This window comes from Etheostoma cragini, chromosome 19 (assembly GCF_013103735.1).
Source record: "Etheostoma cragini isolate CJK2018 chromosome 19, CSU_Ecrag_1.0, whole genome shotgun sequence".
Classification (NCBI taxonomy): Eukaryota; Metazoa; Chordata; class Actinopteri; order Perciformes; family Percidae; genus Etheostoma; species Etheostoma cragini.
The window spans coordinates 4,567,533-4,588,026 of NC_048425.1; the positions used below are offsets into that span (position 1 = coordinate 4,567,533).

The 20,494-nt window shown below is 39.2% G+C and overlaps 3 protein-coding genes across 3 annotated transcripts in view; all 3 read right to left on the bottom strand.

Annotated features, from left to right (window-relative positions):
- Positions 1-973: 973 nt before the first annotated feature.
- On the bottom strand, positions 974-19,548 carry LOC117935010. Its single transcript, XM_034857098.1, has 19 exons — positions 19,292-19,548; positions 19,018-19,113; positions 18,751-18,832; positions 18,572-18,657; positions 18,367-18,451; positions 18,197-18,276; positions 18,035-18,109; positions 16,603-16,690; positions 14,989-15,041; positions 14,803-14,895; positions 14,436-14,531; positions 13,946-14,044; positions 13,507-13,605; positions 13,254-13,361; positions 12,894-12,989; positions 12,298-12,399; positions 12,035-12,206; positions 11,894-11,920; positions 974-1,633 (listed from the first exon to the last, which is right to left on the bottom strand). Exons 1-19 carry the CDS (start codon positions 19,343-19,345, stop codon positions 1,089-1,091), a joined length of 2,136 nt encoding a protein of 711 aa, XP_034712989.1. The 5' UTR covers positions 19,346-19,548; the 3' UTR covers positions 974-1,088.
- The window catches only part of LOC117935021 (E3 ubiquitin-protein ligase TRIM39-like), a 23,824-nt gene continuing 6,636 nt past the window's right edge, over positions 3,307-20,494 (bottom strand). Inside the window, exons 9-10 of the mRNA XM_034857130.1 lie at positions 11,861-11,867; positions 3,307-3,317 (exon numbers count right to left, since the gene is read on the bottom strand). The gene's annotated coding sequence lies outside the window, so the exon portion shown is untranslated. The remainder of the gene's footprint in view (positions 3,318-11,860; positions 11,868-20,494) is intronic.
- The window catches only part of LOC117935212, a 3,184-nt gene continuing 2,155 nt past the window's right edge, over positions 19,466-20,494 (bottom strand). The window contains exons 3-4 of the mRNA XM_034857351.1: positions 20,274-20,474; positions 19,466-19,770 (exon numbers count right to left, since the gene is read on the bottom strand). Coding sequence (XP_034713242.1) covers positions 19,466-19,770; positions 20,274-20,474 — 506 coding nt within the window. The remainder of the gene's footprint in view (positions 19,771-20,273; positions 20,475-20,494) is intronic.

Genomic DNA, 20,494 nt, shown 5'->3' on the forward strand with positions numbered 1-20,494 from the left:
TAACAGATAGATGGCCCCACCATTGTCTCTCTGGCAAAGTGTAGAAATTAAACATACATATTTTACCGAGGTAGACATAGACCATAGTCTCTACAAAGAGTTCCCCAAAGTTGGTCAAGAGACATTCAATCTTTGTGTATCCATTTTGTTTGAGCAAGGAGCCCAGCATTTACTGCAATAAAGGATTTTTTTCTAGGTGTATGAGAAGACTCCGGACCCCATTTACAAAATTTACAAAAGTGTAAATTGCACAAAGAAAGCGTCAACACAGGTTAAAAGAAGGTGGTGTGAGAAACATTGTAGCCAGGCAGATGTTATTAAGGTGTAAATGCTTCTGCCTACTCCATAGTAAAGCACATATTAGAGATACTTAGAATTTGAGTATTTTTTTCTCCTGCCACTTAATACTTCTATCTCCAACTTTTGTCATTTTTCATGCAAAAACATTTTATGGTTTCAGTTCAGTCCAAAATGTGCTACTTTTCATTTGAATAATTTGAATTTATATTGTACTACTGTTCTGACAAAACATGTGTGAAGGTGTAGCCTTGAGCTCTGGGTAATTGTGATGGCATTTATCAGCATGTTTACAAACTAAACAACCAATTAATTGAGAAAATAATCAGCATGTGAATCATCAAAATGATCATTAGTTGCAGTCCTATACAAAATAGTAATAAAAAAACACCCCCACCTCAACCAAATACAGTAGCAAAGTCTGGTAAACAACCTTTATACACCTTGGATACAGTAACTAGTACACCAAGTTAAAACAAGGCAGCTATATTATATATAGCACATTTCAGCAACAATTCAAAGTTAAAGTGCAGTGTAAGAAATTAAACATTAAAGAAATTGACAACCATTTCAAGAAAGGCAAAATCAAAAAGAAAGGTCTCGCCTTGATTTAAACAAACTGAGTTGTAGCGGATCTACAGTTTTTTTTTAGCACACCTGTCCTACATGACCTGAGAGGTCCGTTTATGTAGTCATAAAAACGTCACATACACCTGAACTCACATATTTCATTTCAAAGAAGTGCATTCTAACTTTCAGTGCACCGGTAACACATGCGCTTTATGTACCTACTACTGCTTTCTCACAGTAGAAATAATCAGAGGATAAGAGTTCTTCTCGTTTTGTTTAAGATGTGGACTGAAATATGGAAGAATCTCACCGCTGAACGAACACTCTGTAAACGAGTAGATGTGAGATCGAGCCGTCACATTGTAAAAGGACACTAGACCTTCATCATAATCCACAAACACCCCAACCGTCTGAGGTTTCTCCGTCAGTGGGAGGCTGGTGGGCGGTTCGGTCAGGGCTGCGTACTTTTTATCTTCGTAATGCACCGTTACCCAGTACCCGTTATTTGGGCTCAGCGAGAGTTTCCCCTTGCGGTTTGCATCTTGTCTTGCCACACCCAGGTCCCACCCTGTTTTGTTGCTGACCTCCACCTCCCAGTAGGACTTCCCAGATGTCAACCTGTTGAGCCCCACGATGCTGCCGAACATGTCGAACCTCTGTGGAGTGTCAGGAACTATCTGGTTCTTTCCTCCATCTCTCACTAGCTTCAAATCAGGGGAAAGAACAAGGCACCGGTGTGCAGAGGCTGGATCCAGCTTTACATCCACTGCAGCGGAGGAAAGAAATAGAAATAGAATGATGATTCACTTCATTTGGGTGAAACTGCACATACTGCATGTTGATGCTTAAGCGTTTTAGTTTCAGTTTTAGCAGTCTTTAGATTCAACTAAGCCTCAACAAGTGCAGAATACCCACCCTTCTTCTGTGATACAAGAATCCCTTTTTAGTGGGGTAGTGAAGGTGAAACGTTAACCATTTGGTGTTGGAAGGTATATTCCTTTAAGTCATTTTTATAACACAATCAAAACTTATACACAATATCGATGCTCTACATGTAGAAACATTGTTTGTGAAGCAAGATAACAGCTTTTTGATATTTGCCCCCGGGAAAAAAACACAGAATCAGTTGTTTCAGGATAAACGCTCTAAAGAAACATGTGTTGAAGTTGAAGTTACACAGTGGATGGTTGGGTAAAGAAACTGTAACTTGTTGCCTGGTTACAACCACGTGTCAGTGTGGTCCAAAACATAATGGCGTGCTCTCTGGGATTAAACTTAACTTGCAGTCAAATATTGGTGCTCTGGAAGAAAAAGAGTAGAAGAGCTTAAAATCTTCAAATGTGCAAAAGAGGAAAATCTTCAGGCACACGGGGGTAGAGGAGCGAGAGTATTTGGGAGTTTTTATTTAAAATAAAGCCTTTTAAGGGTTACGTGGTTTGTTTAAAAACGCAAGTGTTAACACACCGGTCTTCTTCCTGACATACTTCCTGACGCTGAGTCATGCAACTCGCCGACCGAAGGTTGCAAGGGTGGCGACCACTATTCAACTTGAAAAACGTCATATAACCATTCCAATGACTCAGAAGCTGTTTACTTTAGGTAAATTGAGCAAAAAAAAAACTCCATAGCTCACCTTTAAAGGTGCCTGCTGAGAATCTGTAGCCATATTCACACTCTGTGTGCTGAAAGATAACTTTGTGCTAATATTTATTTTATTGTTGGAGCTCATCTATAAGAGATGAGGGAGAAAGCTGTTCCTAAATTGTTGTCACTTTTAAAAAGAAAAACATTTGGAATGAATAATGAATCTATTAGTTTGTTTGCTGTACTGTGTGTGTGTGTGTGTGTGTGTGTGTGTGTGTGTGTGTACATACAGATAGATGTTACAGACATGTTTGATTCTTATATAATCAACCACTTCAGTTGATTTGTCAGGCCTTTATTATAATCCATTGATATCATTTTGCATCTTACTTATTGGCTCTATCTTTGCCTTAACCTACAAATGCTTTTATATACATACATATGTATATATATATATATATATTTATTTATTTATTTATTTATATAAACACAGGTATATAATCTTTTTTATTTTTATGGTTTAAAGCAAAGTTATTTCCTTTTAAACCGTAACCACAATTGTTCCTTAACCAAAATGTCTTCCTGTGGGTCAACATTTTAATGTTTTGAGTCACACACCTGCAAATGTGGGAATCCTCTTGAGTTCTGTGGAAAGACAAATTTTATTCAAACAATTGACTATGAAGTAAATACAGACATCAATATAAATTTATTGAAAAAAACCTTGATAAACTTAAGGCGTTCTCACCAACAGATGAGAGTTTTTCCAGTTTCCGGTGAATTTCTTCCATCATGTTTGATGTTGCAGTTCTTAGCGACCCAAAGCAGAATGAAGTTTCAACATTGACATTTTTCCAGTCTTGACAGTCATTCAGGCCTGGAGTAACCTGTGTGACAAGTTACGGTCATCTAGCAGAATAAAAGCATAATGACTTACTCAAATTTTAAAAAGGCTGAAGGCTTGGTGTCTCACCTGCAAGTCTGGCTTTTTGTCCAACTCATCAATGGTCTTTTTGAGTTTGTCGATTTCATTTTGCAGCTTCTGGACTAGATTTTGTGCCTCTCTCTTCACTCTCTTTCTCCTGAAAATAGCATGCAGTACATCAGACATCGGTTAGATTTAGTCACTGATTACTCACCCAACTGCGGCGTTCATATCGTACATTACTGGTTTATATTCTGAGCAACATGTGCCTGACCTCTCGTCCAGAGGTTGAAGGGCTTTCTGCCGTGTGTCCTCCACGACTCTCATCACCTCTGAGAACACGTTGTTGATCTCCAGCCATTCAGCATCCAAGCTGCCCTGAAAAGAGTAGCGGACGGTCAGGATGTTGAAGAAACACGGATCAAAACTCAAAAAGTAAATAATCAGCTGACGCTCACCTTGCAGGTTTTTACAGAAGATGTGACTTCAGTCATCTTTTGTTCTCTTGCCTGAATTTCCAGCTCTAAATCAGCCCTCATCCTGTCTTGCCTCGCCTTGAATGAAGAGAAAAAAGAACTTATTGGTATGCACACATTGTAGTGACCACTTGCACACACACACAAGTACAATACCAGCATTAACGCAAGAATTGGGATTTATAAAAAGCAAACTGGCTGGGTAAATGAGCAGTCCTCCACGGACCCTCAGACCCAGGCGTAAGCACAGAAACGCCAGCAAGGACGGCAGATGGATGAAACACTTGAAACTATGATTATTGTGTAAAATAAATCAAAATATTGCCTCTCATTGATGATATGAAGAATTCACAAAGCCATTATTACAATTAATATTCTAACACCTGTTTAATCAATCTGCAGGGAATAACAAAAAACAAGGTACTATCGTAAATTCAAATGAAGATGTATTTGCAAAAAAACTCATCTTTTTTGTAGCCTAATTATATTGGCATGTTATGGAATTTATTCTTGGAAATAATATGACAAACAAATAGGCGTAATGTCTATACTGACGCTGATTTGGATCTGGATGAGCACGTCGTTTTTTATGGTCATCGTATACAGTATAATAACGTTTTATATATATAGTATATACATACAGTATTTATACTGTGCACTGTTGGAATATGTAGAAAATGGTGATTGACAGCAAGAAGACTTGCTAAAAAACAAGGACAAGTGGCCTCAGTGCTGTTATCGACTTCCTCGAGCTGTCTTGTTGGATCTCTGCTGTTTTGGGCCCAGCTTTAAAGAAACGAGCACTCGCCTGGGTGACTGTGGCTCAGTGGGAGAGTGGCTGCCTTTCAATCAGAAGCTTGGTGGTTCACTCCCTGGCCCTGCAGTCTCATGTCAAAGTGAACTTGGGCAAGACACTGAACCCCGAGTTGTAAACGTGTGTGAGTGTTTATCTGATGAGCAGGTGGCACCTTGAATTGCAGCCTCGGCCACCATGTAAAAACGCTTTGAGTAATCACTGAGACTAGAAAAGCACTCTATACGTATAAGAGCAGTTGTTGTGGCAGTCCCTCTTTAAGATGGGTCAGCGCTGGTGTCTTAGTAGAATCTCAGTACCTTTTGCAGTTGTTGAGCCTTCCTCTCTATCTCCCTCTCCTTCTCTCTCTCCTTCTCTCTCTCCTTCTCCTTTTCTGTTTCATTTGGTGGGAGTGCTATTTCCTTAACTGTGGTTGTTGGAAGACCCCAGGCCAGTTGCCCCACCTAAAAGATAAAAGCACTCAATGCAAGCTGGACCAAATGATAATAAAATAGCTTCTCAGTCTGCAATTGCTCTATTAAGGTAAACATGTTGGAAAACGGTGCATGGTTAAAAAACACAATTCTATAAAATTATATCAGGTAAAAAATAGTTATTTGCAAATGTATCTGTGCAAATGAAGTGGTTCACAGGATGAAACTGGATTTGCTCTCAAGCGCGACATTGAAACAAGTTGAGAATGTGCTGTACCTGCTGCGCACTGGTGGAGAAATCAAGCGCTCGACGAGCGTTGGTGGTGGTCTGATGTGTTGCGCTGAAATGCTGTGGAGTTTCAAACACTGCGGAGAAAAACGTTGGTGACCGTCAAACAAAGTTACTTGGAAACATCTCTATGTGTTGTTCCAGTTCTGAATGAATTACAGTGATGGAGCATACGTGATTTGTTGGTCTGCTGCACTGCAACTTCTGCAACTGTGGGATTTGTTTGGGTGCTAAAGATCTGAGACACCGGCATCAGCAAAGGCTGTCAGAGAAAAGTGAAAGACAAGATTTCATGGGTCTTACTCAACAATGCATTGTTAACTTTTTCTGATCACTCAATATTTCCACAACACATCAACCTTCTTGTATATAAATCTCTATCCTGTACCTGTGCACCATTGGCAAAATCAAGCGCATGATGAGTTTTGTCTGAGTATGTGACCGTTTGCAGAGATCGCTGTTGATTTTCCATCACTGTAAGGAGAGAAGACGGGTGATTGTTAAACACCGCGGCATTGTGTAACTCCCAGTGATGAATAAACTATTATTAAAATGCATACTTGATTTGATCATCTAAAGTGGAGTTTCTGTGTCTGCGGGCATCTTTATGGTGGCACGGTTGGAAGACGTAATCTGTCCCGGAGAGGCGGGAAACAAGATTTTCAGGGTTTCATTTGCCGCTTGTATCAACTTCATTTGTTAAAAAAAATACTTGTACATGAATTTGTTCATTCAACATTCCACGCTACTCTCATCTGTGTTTATCAACCTTTCTGTCTTGAATTTAATTATCCTATAACTATCTATTCCACATAATGATTTATTTCATATAACTGAACAAGCTTCGTCCTCAATTGATATTGGAAATTGTTTGCTTGCACATACCTCCTTCTTGACTGGAGTAATCCAGTTAATTGGTCCACTCTGTTCACTCTCTTGGATCCTCGTTCCCTTTGGCGTGCATCCCATCTTCCCCTGGTGAGTTCTCAGGCCATGGTAGGACGTAATTTTGGACCAACCACAGTGGCAAACCTGGAGGCTTACGTCTGATGAAAAGTGTGTTTAAGACAGTATTGTTACAATTGTACAATTTCCACAACACTACATAAAGCCTACTGAATATCTCTTTTGGAGAAAAGACATATTCCCATAAATAAAAATAAGAAAATTGTTCCTTTGTCCAAGTAAATGCTGTGTTTAAAGCTGCAAAAACCCAGCTGTGTTATACTCAGTATTTAGAGGAAAATGGGGAAAAACAATCTACGGTTCATTGTACTGTGAAGTAAAATGGGGTTAACACTGATATGGCGGGGTGAAAGTAATGACTACAGTTCCTTTCAGGGTTTCTTAAACCCAAAAGCTGTCCAACAAAGAAAATTGTCATTGCAGAGCAGAAATGTCTTTAAATGAGGTTATTTGGTGGCCCATTCTTTTTCCTACATTTGTCCATTTGGAGCAGGTACATTAGAGACACTGGTGATAAAGAAAGTACATAACTCAGGACCGTAGATGAATTCAAAGAAGAATCACTCGTGTCCAACTCACCAGTGTCGAAAGAAGGGGTGATGTAGTTCATAAAAGGGTCTTCTACTGTGATCGGAGGTGCCACGAAGGTTAATTTAGGAATGTAACTGGTAAATCTGAATTGGTCACTCTCAGGGATACTCATTCCCTTCGGTGTACATCCCATCTTCCCCTGGTGGGTTCTCAGGCCATGGTAGGTCGTAACTTTGGACCAGCCGCAGCAGTTGCAAACCTGGAGGCTCATGTTTGATGTGTTGAGTACCTGTAGAAGTTAAATGTAGAGTTTTTATCCATCAAAGATGGGTTTCTTTTTCATGCATTCTTCTATGATTTAACAGACTTGGATGGAATGATGGGAACTATTTATTTTTGCCACAAACAGTGTCCATCTGAGACTTTTTTGGTGCATCGTGTCAGTTTGCTTTCCAGTGCATACCTTTACACATAGATAGATCGCTAGATCGCTAGATCGATAGATAGATAGATAGATATTTGTTGATCCTTTTTGGAAAATTCATCTTACACCATACAGCTCTTCAGATACACTAGACCCCTCCGCACAACAACAATACACAACACCAAATATCTCTACATATAAAACAGTAAAGTAATATCATCAATAGCACCATTGGGCTGTCAATAGTAAGGTGCAACATCAGTGACATTTTAATATTATGCCAAAGTGCAGTATTCTCACACAGAAAGGATCAAGTTATTTTCCCTAACTTTTTATTAGTGTGATGCTGGTAGGAATAAAGGATTTGCAAGCCCGGTTGGTTTGTAAGGAGGGCACGCGCATGGAACAGGTAGATGTAGCCTGTTACCGCAAATTGCTTGTCCCTTCCTCACCACCCTGGTTTCACAGATCATGGTCAGAGAATTGAACTGATGTCCAGCAATCTTGCCGGCCATGTTAACTATCCTGTGTAATTTAGATGTGTTCGTCACTGACAAAGACAAATAACAGGCAATTGTGGAGAAAGTTAAAATACTCTTAACAAACGAGCGATAGAAAAGGACCATCATGTCTCTTTCTACTCTGTACTGTCTCAGCTTCCACATGAAATACAGACGCTGCAGACCCTTTTTATAGATGGCATCAGTGTTGGAATTCCATGATAGTTTAGCATCTATTATTGTTCCTAAGTATAAGCGGAGAAAGTAAGTACACATATTTGAGTTTGAACATACTCTGTTTTGACACCTGTCTCAAAGAATAATTCCCACGGAGGGACATTTTGATAAGAAATAAAACCCCATTTGAAGTGTTTTATGCTTCAGTGATAAAGCACGCTTTCCTTTTTATGTTAGATCTACTGTAGAATGTCTGACTAAATTAATTCATTTCTTTCATACCAGTGTTTTTTTGTCTGTGCTGTTTGCAACCCAGATGTGGAGGCCTGAGATTAGACAGTGTTTAATCGCCCTCTAGTGGTACTCTAGAGTATTGTACATACTACACAATCCTCTAGAGTACCACTTTACCACTGCTGTGCCAGACACAACCAGGAAACGAAAAGTGAATAGAATGAATATTTCTGCCGAAAGTTTTTGAAATGGGATTAAATCAAGTTTAACTAGTGGGAGAAAATCTTGAAATAAGATCAGATAAGATCAAACTGTATTGAACCCTAGAGGGACATGTTGCATTACAGAAGGACAAGAAGAAGAACTACAGCTGAATTGACAAATGAATTAAAAAAAGTACAGAAAAAAAGATAAACCAAAGTAATAAAATACTTAAAATAGTTAAATTAAACATTGTGAGTGTAGGCTATACGTGTTAATGCATGCATGAATAAAGAATACAACACTAAAATAGCATGTAATGAGAATGCTACATAATATAAATTTGATGTAATACAAACAGCAATACTAAGAGATTGTATATACATATTCCCTATATACTAATTCTTTAACAAATACTATCTGTTAGATAAGTTGGCACAAATATTGGAAATGAACACATACAGTAGCATCACATAAACCATCAGAAATCAGTAGAGAACCAGCTAAATATAACTTTTATCAAAAGAAACTTTATTGCTATACTCTGAACAGCCCCTTAAACAATTAGCCTAGGCCACGTCACACACACTCCCTTCTATGTTCCGTGTATTTTGTACCCACCCTGAAAGTGTATTTGCATTGGTGCCCTGCCAGTTTTGATGTCTATACTGTCAGCCACTATCTGTCGGAGTTGTTTGCACTGTTGAGGTTATACAACCTGGGCTGTAGACTTAATGGGACGCACATCTCATTTTGCTCTTTTTGACAGAAACAATAAAATAAACTGCCTTCTAATAACTTTTATAAACACGTGTTAGGCAAATTCCTTTGAGGCATAAACGGATTTAAAATATTGCCATTTTCAACTAACATTATATTTTGCCAAACAGGAATATATAGCGTGTTATATTTTTTTTTCATGTTGCATCATAATTGTAGTAAACATCGCTAGGCGCTTTAGAGTATAATAGAAGACAATGCTGTCCAGCAGCAGCTTACCTTGATCTCTCTAACCTAGACGCTCCTCTGTGTGAACTTGCTCTCATTTCCCGTCTCTTTCTATCCGTTCATCCTCAACCGTTTCAGTTTCGATTCAGCCCAAAAAATCTAAAGCTTTCCTGTAATCGTCCCACACGCAACTTGCAATACAAAATGCCCTGTTATTAAGCAACACTTAAAGTCGACACTCCCAATATGCCATTCTATTGGCCAAATACTTTGAGCTGACACAGGAGCTAATACAGCATCTCTAACATGTTTATCTGAACACATTTAAACATGTTCTGTATGATGAGTTCAGGAGTAAATTCAGTGGTGGAAAAAGTACTCATGTCTTGTGTGAAAGAAGCAATATTGGATTCAAAATGTTGTTCAAGTAAAAGTACACAAGTTTTAGCATCAGAAAATATTTAAAGTACATTTACTTTATACAAAAGTAAAATATGTCAACATGCAAAATGGCTTATTTCCACAAAAAACAACAACATATTACTGGATTATAATCCAGTTGTAATTCTACAAAGTAACTAGAAACTAACTAAAGTTATCAAATGTAGAATGTGGAATAAGTACAATATTTGCCTCTCAATTGTAGCAAATTATAAAGTAGCATACAATGAAAAGACTAGTAAGTAAATAAGAGTACTTCAAAACTGAATTTACGGTACTTAAGTAAATGTACTTAGTTACCTTCCATCATTGGTAACTTGAGTTAACATGAGTTTAATAGGACTTTGCTTTGCACTTCAGCTTCATAACAAGCAACCAATGGAGAGGAGGGGAGGGGTTAGAGATCAGCCTGATGATGTCAAAAATGAGTTGTATATGATTTTTATTAAAACTGTATACTGGTGACTTTAGTTGAAGTTATGGCAGAATGACAAATGCCTGTTTGAAATGTAGCTCAACGGTAGTTTAGCATTTAGCTAAATTACTTATCTATTTTATTCTAGTAAACCACACAGAAGGAAACACATTATACAGAAAAGCCTTATGTTTACAAAAACAATATCTTTTAAATACAGATATGTAAAAAAACAAATTGCAGACAATGTGAACTCAACTAGCTTAGACTCATTTTTTTGTCTTACATTAGGCAAAACCCCAATAATTCAGTTTATTGATATTGAGGGGTCTGCATTTACCAGATAGGTCAAGCCTAGCCAGATGCCTTATAGGAAATGTAGGATTCAGTCTTTTGGAGCTTGTAAAGACTAGGCCACCAGAAAGGGTGCTGGACTTTAAAGCAAATTGACTCAGCTGCATGATTAATTAATTTAATCCCCATTTAAGTGAGTTGAGCGCTAAACCTGAAGTTGCCGGCTCGGCCGGCGGAGGTCTCTAGTGCACCTGCTCATTGAATGAACAGAGCTCAGCCTCAAACACTGGTTCCAGTACTTCTAATGCATCCATGGTTAAGACACAATATCTGGTACGCTGCTGCTTCGATTTTTATCTATCTCTTGTGGCTGTGAACAAAGCTTTAACAAAAAATGCTGACATCAACCGTAAAATAAAGCACTAACATCAACAATGAAAAAAGTAAAGGCTGCAAAAGGATGTTGCATGCACACACACACACAAACACACACCCTTATGATAACACACATAATTACTTGTGTATTACAGTTGAGATCCTCAGAGAGTTAGCACTTTGACCGTCTCCTTTAAGGTGCAAACTGAAATAGGGGGAGATCTCTCCAGTGAAACAACACTCAGTGAACGAGTAGATGCGAGATTCAGCCGTCACATCATAGAAGGACACAAGACTTTCTTCGTAATCTACAAACACTCCCACCTTTTGTGGTTTCTGTTTCAGGGAAAGACAAACTGGGGTTGCTGTCAGGGCTGCGTACATGTTTTCATAATGTCCAACCACCCAGTAACCGTTATCTGGTTTCAGCGAGAGTTTCCCCTTGCGGTTTGCACCGCCTCTCACTACTCCAAGATTCCATCCGGTCTCGTTGCTGACAACAACCTCCCAGTACGACTTCCCAGAGGTCAACCTGTTAAGACCCAGGACGCTGCCAAAGCCCCCCAGAGCATCCTGGTTCTCTCCTCCGCTACTCACTTTCTTCCCATCAACAGAAACAAGGCATCTGTGTGCGGTGGTTGGATCCAGCTCTACATCCACTGTAGTTAAGATAAAAACAATACAACAATTATATAACTGTGCAGAGGGTTCAGTTCCACATATTTTATTATGGATTATGGCGGAGAAGTACTAGTATAAATCTGTCCTTGGGTCACCAATCAAACCCAAAAACAATGAGCTGACTCAGTGTCATTTTTTTATATTATTCGTGGGTTATTTGGTTACAAACTGTTAGCCTATTCACTGATGTTAGCCCTTTGACCGATACTTTGCAAACATAATACAATACATATACTGTATATAGAAATATAAAATTAGCTTTGTTCTAAGAACACTTTCTTCAATGTCTCTAGAACTTGAAGAAGACATTTTTTATTTTTACAAATTCAAATACACACCTGCAAATTTAGAAATCCGTTTAAGTTCTGTTGAGAAACATACATTATTTTGTTAGTTAATTAGTGACTGTAGATTACAACTATTGGAACAGAAAACACAAGACAGATGAGATGTAACGATTGGTAAGCGCATGGACTCGCCAATAGTGGACAGTTTATCCAGATTCTGTTGAATTTGTTCCATCATGGTTGATGTTGTTGTTCTCAGAGTGGACAATGAAAGCTCAAGGGACTTCTGCTTAGCCTCCTCTGCAAGTCTCACCACTTCTGAGAAGACACTGGTGATCTCCAGCCACTCAGCTTTTGAGCTGCCCTGTAAAGGCCAACGTAGTGCTTTGATTTAGGTATCAAATCATCTTTGGGAGAAAATACAAAACTTAGAAGTTCAAAAGGTTGCCACTTACCTTACGGGCTTTTACAGATGATCTGCCTTGAGCCACGTTTTGGTCGCTCGTCTGGATTTTGTCCTTCACAGCTGTGTCAGCTGTATTTCTGTTTGGCCTTACCTTGATTTGTTTTAAATAAAAAGGCTATTGAGTATGGTATGTCACCCATACAATCACAAGAAGTAGAAATATATCTGCCTATGGTTTATTAGTTTCAATAGGTATATTGGAAAAATTGCTTTCCTTATAGAATAGGGGCAGGTTATAGTAATGTCTGAGTGGTACCACTAGCATGACTATTTTAGCATGCTAATATTATTTACTACTAAGCAAAACCAACATTGCCATCCCATTTCATTGCAATGTACCCGTACATGCGTAATGACATAAAGTTGAATCTCATCTCATCTCGAGTAACATTGTACTATAGGCGAGTGTTTTTTTTCCCAGGAGGCCGAAGGCATGCCCAGCTCTACTCTGCCTCCGATTGGCTGACAATGCGTGCTAGCCAATCAGAGGGGGGGTAGGGTTGTTCATGCCTTCCTCATACCTTTTCCATTCTGGGAAAGGAAATAGAAGTTATGAACAGAACTAAAGAGGGACTGGTGCAGTACTTGTGTTAGGTTTTGGACCTCCTTGTCTTTCTCCTTTGGGTGGACTGCTGTCTCCTGGGCTGTGGCAGCTGAAAGCTTCTGAGCAAATAGTTTCACCTGAAATTAAAAATGAGTATCAAACTAATTAATGACCCTAGCAACCACCTAGTTACCTCAAAAATGTTTTTTAAAAATTATTACTATTACTTGAATTATAACATGAAATATTGGCATGAGATAAAGTTAAGTTGGCCTGCGTGTGATTGACTTTTAGTGGTCTACAGAATTACATAATTCATACTAAATTAAACCCTCTGGTGTACTATGTTTCCGGCTTTCTAGGGACCTACCTCAGTGACGTGTTTTAAAGACGGGTCTAACCTGTGACAGTTTTGGTTCCTCTCTGTGTTTCCCCTTACGACGGTCTGCTGTTTCCTCGCTTGTTGTAGCTGAAAACATCCGGGCCAGTTCCTTCACACTCAACGCAAGCTGTACACAAATAAGGGTTACATTTTACTTGATGTCTTGAACGTGTCATAAAACATAAACAGGTCATAAACGGTTATGACATAATGCTTTAAAGTCGATTTGATCTACAGGCAAGACATTCCAGCAAGTAAAAATTTAACTGTACCTCTGTGCCAGTAGATGAATCGATTTTAGGATCCCCAGTTGTGGCTTCTCCTGATACAGGATTCATTTGGGTGGTGGCACCTCTGGTATCTGGTAAATTCTGTAAGAGAGGGGGGTTGATGTTTGAGGTATTTGGTACAAAATGTTCAAAAATGAATTTGTGTATTCAGCTGCACAAATTTGTATTATTTTGTATAATTTTATACATATTCTACAGCTGCAACTAATAATTATTTTCAGAGATTTACCCGCTTATTATTTTCTAGATTATTGAATGTATTGTGGTGCACAAGTAAGCGTGGGTGGAGAACAACAAGAATACAGGGGGAATCACTGAACCTGCTTTTGATTTTTGATAGTCCAAATAGTCGAAAGCGGATTTTGATTATCGATTTAAAATAGAAAAGGTGACAGCCCTAACAGAGGCACTAGTCCTGTACCTGTTGTAGTTTTGGATCCTCCCTGTCTTTCTCCTTTGGCTGGACTTCTGTTATCCGGGCTGTGTTGGCTGCTGAAAGCTTCTGAGCTAATAGCTTTACCTGAAAGATATTTAGCACTCACATATCCAACATACACCAACACACCCCGGGCATACACTGTTTGAACTACTGCCGTCAGCCAGGAGATTTTTTATTTATGTATTTATTTAGGTATTTATTACCTCAGAGGTGTTTGGCCCTGACAAGGACAGATAGTTTTGTTCTGATACAATGACAATAAAGATATTCTATTCTAACATGATAAGATATGATAATAAATAAGGCTACTGTATGAAAGGTAACAAATTACAGTCCAGAAACAAGCTCACAAAAATGTAGTCTCGTATCGCCAGACCATGAACAGTGTGTGTTTATATAGCAACATCACATCATCACATTTAGCAAATCTGGCACCTCAGTGAGGAAAAAAGATTTACAGAGTACAGACTACCTGTGACAGTTGTTGTTCCTCTCTGTGTTTCTTCTTTGGTCGGACTGCTGTTTCATGGGTTGTGGTGGCTGAAAACATCCCGGCCAGCTCCTTCAACTGAAACATGATAAACACATAAATGAGACAAAGGTATCCCAGTTTGTCTTAGACAACATGCTTCAGACGAAGCAAAAGGTACAGGATGTGTCTGTCACAGGTAGGACTACAAATGCTCATTAGCTGTTTTAAATATGCTTTCTTTCTCATATGTTATATTTGAGCTTGGAAGATATAAAGATGTTGCAATCACAGAACACCCTACTGAGCAAATGGAGATTGTAATATAGGCTCATAAACAGTAAATGGCTTGATTATCATATTGTGATACCAGTGACTGTGCGTGATCCTCCCTGTCCTCCTTAAGCTGCACTGCTGTGGGCCAAGGTGAAGATATTGGACGCTCCCCTACCAAGCTATTCACCTTTAAAAAAAGGTAATGACATTTACATAAAAGAAAGGAAATTCCTAATTTGCTTATTTTCACAGTCAGATGATTCCGACAAATCTTCTTTACCTGTACATCAGTGGAGAAATCCTGCAGCCGATGGCCTGGTGTTGAGTTTGTCCCTGTTTGGAAGACCGTGGAGTTGTATAAGCCATATTAAAAGGAGATAGCCAGTCTCAGCTTTTACAGCTTTATTTTTCAAATTGTCACACTTTGGGGCCTATTTTAACAATCTAAGCACACAGCTTGGCGCAGGTGCGTTTAGGGCATGTACAAATCCACTGTTGCTAGTTTCGTGGCAGAAGAAGGGGTCTGTGTGCCAGGCGCATGTTCCAACAGAGTTGTACTTACAGTCTTCATTTATCCTAGGTGTGTTGTGGGCCTATCATGCAATAAACCAGTCAATTCAGTTTCAAAACCAGAATGTCATCTTCCATTTCCTTTAAAAGCCAGATGTGCTTGCACCTTGGCGCAATGCTATTATGGTGATGGATTTGCACCATAATATATTTATTTTTAATCTTTTGCATGTTTGTGTGCTGCTGTGCTTCCCTTCGTGTGTAACAAGCATACCGTGCGCGCACTGTGCATGAGCCTAAGTAAATTTTACTAATGCGCTGTTAAAATAAAAATGAAATGCTGCGTTATTGACTTTGGACCAGGTTTTTGTTGGTCAAGGGTGCAATCACTTTATACTGCCTCAAGAAAGCAATGTGCCAATAATGCACCTGAACACACAACAATGTAAGACCAGCACGCCCATGGGCGTGCAGATGGGATAGGTGCATTTGCTTTAATTGACATGGGCGCTGGATGGGAAACTGACAACTGCGTTGGTCTTAAACTAGCAAAGACACTTTGTTGCGCACTGATGCAAGATAGGTTGCAAAATCTAGTTTTGACGAAATTATAATCCTGTACGTAAGTGATTTGGGCTCCTCCTTGTTTGTGGTACGAGCACATGCAGTTTTATGTTATCCAAATGTGTCTAAAGGTTGTAAAGGTGAATACTTTTTAGGGTTTTACATGCATACAGGAATTGTAGCTCCCCCCAAAGATGTTTTAGCCAGCCCCAAGGAAAAATCACCAGCACCAAAATAACAAGAATTGAGAATAACAATTGCAATTCAAAGCCTCTCTAATCCTCTCTGTGTTTAAGAGCAATTGACTAAACAACCATCAAACAAGCAGAACATAAACTTAACAACGAGAGCTAATCACAGTTTTAACTCCAGAGTCGGGCTGTACCGGGGATTTGTTTAAATAATATTATTTTTTAAAGCAGTTTTGTTAATTGGGGTTATAATAACTCAAGCATAATATGCCTTTTTGTTTATCAAATTGTCAGAAATAACAAGAAAATGCATAGAAATTAGGTAACAGACTCATTGCTTTTACTGCACAAGGACTAATCATGCTTACTACCATGTGTAGCCCCCCCGGTTGACTTGTAAAAAAAAAAATACAATATATACTCATATCCTTGTGATGTACTAGGCTTACTAAGGTGACATACAGTACAGTGAGACATCTCCTGAGTAGGGGTCACATCTCTTGGCATTGAATATTGGGTAAAAGTTACAAAACACTGTCAGTGAAGTCAAAAATGACTAATGAATTTCCCATCCTGAACCTGGAAACTTTAAAAATGAATGATAGAGCCTTAAACCAAGAGTTTTGTACCTTTGCCAATGTTGGATCCTCTCCCTTTAGGTTGGACTACTGTTGCTGGGTCTGTGGTGGTTGGATGCTCTCTGACCAAACACTTCACCTGGAAGATGTTAAAAACTCAGTACTAATAGAATACTGATGAAATCCAGTTAGCCCATTAAAACAGTGGTGCACATCACAATTAACAAAAGGAAAAAACAAGGCAGATATGAGGATAAAATACATAAAAAGGTGCCTAAAATACTTTATTTTAATAATTAATCATATCTTTTAATAAATTAATGATATTAATATATGTTTGATAAAAATTAGACCATATCTATCTATGTCAGACTACAGTTACCCTGGGTGGAACAGGTGGACGCTCCCCGACCGATCTATTGACCTGATAGGAAAAACAGAATAAGATGTAAATTAGGGCTACAAAAGCGATACATTGTGTAGCGCTAATGTAAATTCTATTTACATTGTAAATCTCAGCAATTAAATAATAAACTAATGTAAGGTAAATATAAAGAATAAAAAAGCTAAAAATCCACTTGGTTTCATTTTTACAGAATGTCAACAAATCTGCTTTACCTGCACACCGGTGGAGGAATCCTGCAGCTTTGAGATTGAGGCCGATATTAGGTATTCCCCACTCTTTCGGTTTATTTATAATGTCAGATTTAGAAAAAATGTCTTTAATATAATGACCAAGAAATGATTTTGATAAATGAATATGAAAAAATAAAAACCGAACTGTCAACCATGTTATGAGCGTTGATTTTGCATAGTTTGTCCACCAGAGGGCGCTCTACATTGTCCCTGTAGCTCAAGTTTGTATTTTTATGCATTTTGTTTATCAAAACTTTAATTTATTTTGCTGTTCCTCTGTTCTGTTGTGACAATAAATTATTATCATATTATTTCTTTTATTATTTTGTGACTACAAATAACTAATGTTAAGGAAATCTGTTATGTCTTGTAATGTGTCTTGAGATTTTAAAAAATATATATGTCGGCTAAAATATCAGCATTTTTTTTTTTTAAATGACCAAATATTCGTATCGGTATTGCCCTCAAAAGTCCTTTATCGGTCGGACTCTATTTATTAATATTAAAATGTTACGCATTAAACCATTAAAGGAACACGCCCCCATTTGTTAAAATAGTGCCTATCACAGTCCCCCCCCCCCCCCCCCCCCCCCCCCCCCCCCCCCCCCCCCCCCCCCCCCCCCCCCCCCCGGCTCACTTTTTCTTGGAACATGCTAACAGGCAAGGTTAGGATTCCATCATTCACTATGCTAAGCTAACTAGCGGCAGCGCTGCCGGTGGTGCACAGGATTAAAACAATGCATGCACTGTGAAAATAAAATGCGTAAGCCCACCTATCTACAGCTAGGGGGGGCTGTGATAAGCCCACAAACGGTGGCGGGTTTCTTTAAAACAAACAGTTGAGTACCTGTGATAATGTTTGGTCCTTCCACTCTTTTTTCTTAGGTCTGACTACTGGATGCTCCCAGTCTGATGTGTTCACCTGAAAGATGTTAGTTTCATGTTATTTTTCATAAATAGCCACTTTGAACTCGGAAGAATGTGTCCTATAATTAATATAGATGTTTACTCGTGGATGGGTGGAGGAATCCTGCATCCGATGGCCTGCCATTGAGTTTGTTGCTCTTTGGGAAGAGCGTGGTAGAGTTGCTGTAATTAATGAAGAATCAGTGTCTCAGCTGCTTTATTTTTCAGATTGTTATGGAAAATCTGGTTTTGATTCATTATAAGCATACGTACGTGGTTTGTGCTCCTGCTTAAATGCGGCTGCTGTTGCAGAGTCAGTATGGCTCCAATATCCTGTCGTTGCTCTACTATCTGCTCTCTAATAAAGGCAAAAAGTCAGTAACAAATACTAGTGTAGTATCAAAATACTATACAAATACTGTTCGTACTTTGACACTTCCCAGTCAGAGAATTTGAGCTGCTCATGAAGCTGTTTTACCTGTGGATGGGTGGAGGAATCCTGCAGCTGATGGCTTGCCTTTGGGTGCGTGGCTCTTTGGGATGAGCGTTGTGGAGTTGCAAAAGCTGTAGTGACAAAACCTAATCATTCTCTATCGCAACTGTTTAATTGTTCAGATCGTTATGCAAATTATTGCTGAACTATGCTCCTGTCCATACATGATTTGTTTTCCACCTTGATCGGGCCTGTTTTTTCCGCTGAAATGGTACGGCTCTTGGTGCTTGGCCGCAATGGCACATTCTGTCAGGTTAAGGTGGAAAGTTGCATGTCATTTGATATTGTTTGACACAATCATGATCTAGCACTATAGAGTTGTTCCAATAACTGCTATACTATTTTGAAACGTGCATGGAGGACTCTACTGGTTGGCTCATCAATCCAGATCAACGCATACGATCAGTATGGTTGTATTTTTTGTAACTTACCTTGCAGCTCTGAAGAGATGCATTAGTCTCATCCACCCATAATTTTCCCCTCACAATTATTTCCTGTAACTCGGCCTTTGAGTTTTCAACCTTTGCCTATATTAAACAAAAAAGCAAATCAAAACCAACTTCAACCCTCGTCATTTGCGTACCTCTTTTTGGTGAGTTTGCAACCCTGTTATTTTGTTCAACATATCACAATGGATTAAAGTAAATTTACACTACTGTCAAGACTGATACAAAAATGTATCAGGCCTTCCAGATGCTCATTCACCTTTGTTTTGGGGCGTTCATGCTTCAGACAGGCCCTCTCATCCAGTTTCTCCATAGGTTCCACCAACTTATGGCCCTTCAACCTTTTATTTGAAGAATGGTTCTCCAGGTGGGTCGAACAAAACGAGGCAAAACATTCAAGGCAGGACTTCTTAGCCTTCAGCTTCCGCTCTGTTCAAATGTCACAGGCCACTTCGCCGGGCGCCAAAGTCAACTTTTCGTTTACCTCCCGGGTCTTTTTCACCTGTTCGGTAATGTTTCTCAGAACAATGTTTACCTCTGGGCTTTTCTTCAGAAACTGCATGCATAGGGGGCACAACCTGTCATTGTGCTTGCAACAGCGGTCCAAACATTCCTTACAGAAGGAGTGGCCACAAGCTGTAGTGACAGGATCCACAAACTGACACATGCAGATGGAGCATTCCAGATGTGTCTCCATTGAGACAGTCTCACTGGGTGATGGTCTAGCGGACGCCATATCTGTATAAAAAGAAAATCTGTGAACAAATGTGATCAAAATCAGACTGAACTGAATTTGTGTGTACTGAATTAAGCAAGCTTGCAATTATTGATTAATTCAACTTATTTATAAGAAGAATAATGTCTTAGTTCTTTTAAAAGTTGCATAGTTTTGCTTCAAATTGTAATTTGTTAACTGAGCAACTTATGTTTAACATATGTGTGCTTTATGCTAAGTACATGCTAATTTGGAAAATATCTGCTTTTGTTATATAATAGGCTTTTATTGCCAGGACAGCTGAAAAAATGAAGGGGAGAGAGTGGGGGAATGACACACAGTAAAGGACCGCAGGTTGGAGTCGAATCTGGGCCCACTGTGTCGAGACGTAAATCTCTCTCTCTCTCTTTTAGATCACATCTATTATTGGAAAGTTTAAGGTGAAATAAATAAGACTAAATAATAATGTCAGTTTAGAGGGCACTGGAATCACACATGTACTCAGGAACCTCTGTGCAAAACTCACCAGCCTTGATAGAAGTGGGGGCATCCGGCCGGAAGTCTTTCTGACTGTCTGTGAGTCCCACATGTGCCCACATGTACTGCTGCTTACTCTCCTCCACCTTCACACCCCTGGATGTGCATCCCATCATCCCCTGGTGGGTTCTCAGGCCGTGGTAGGTCGTAACTTTGGACCAGCCACAGTGACAGACCTGGAGGCTCATGTCTGAATAGTGGTCTGTTAGG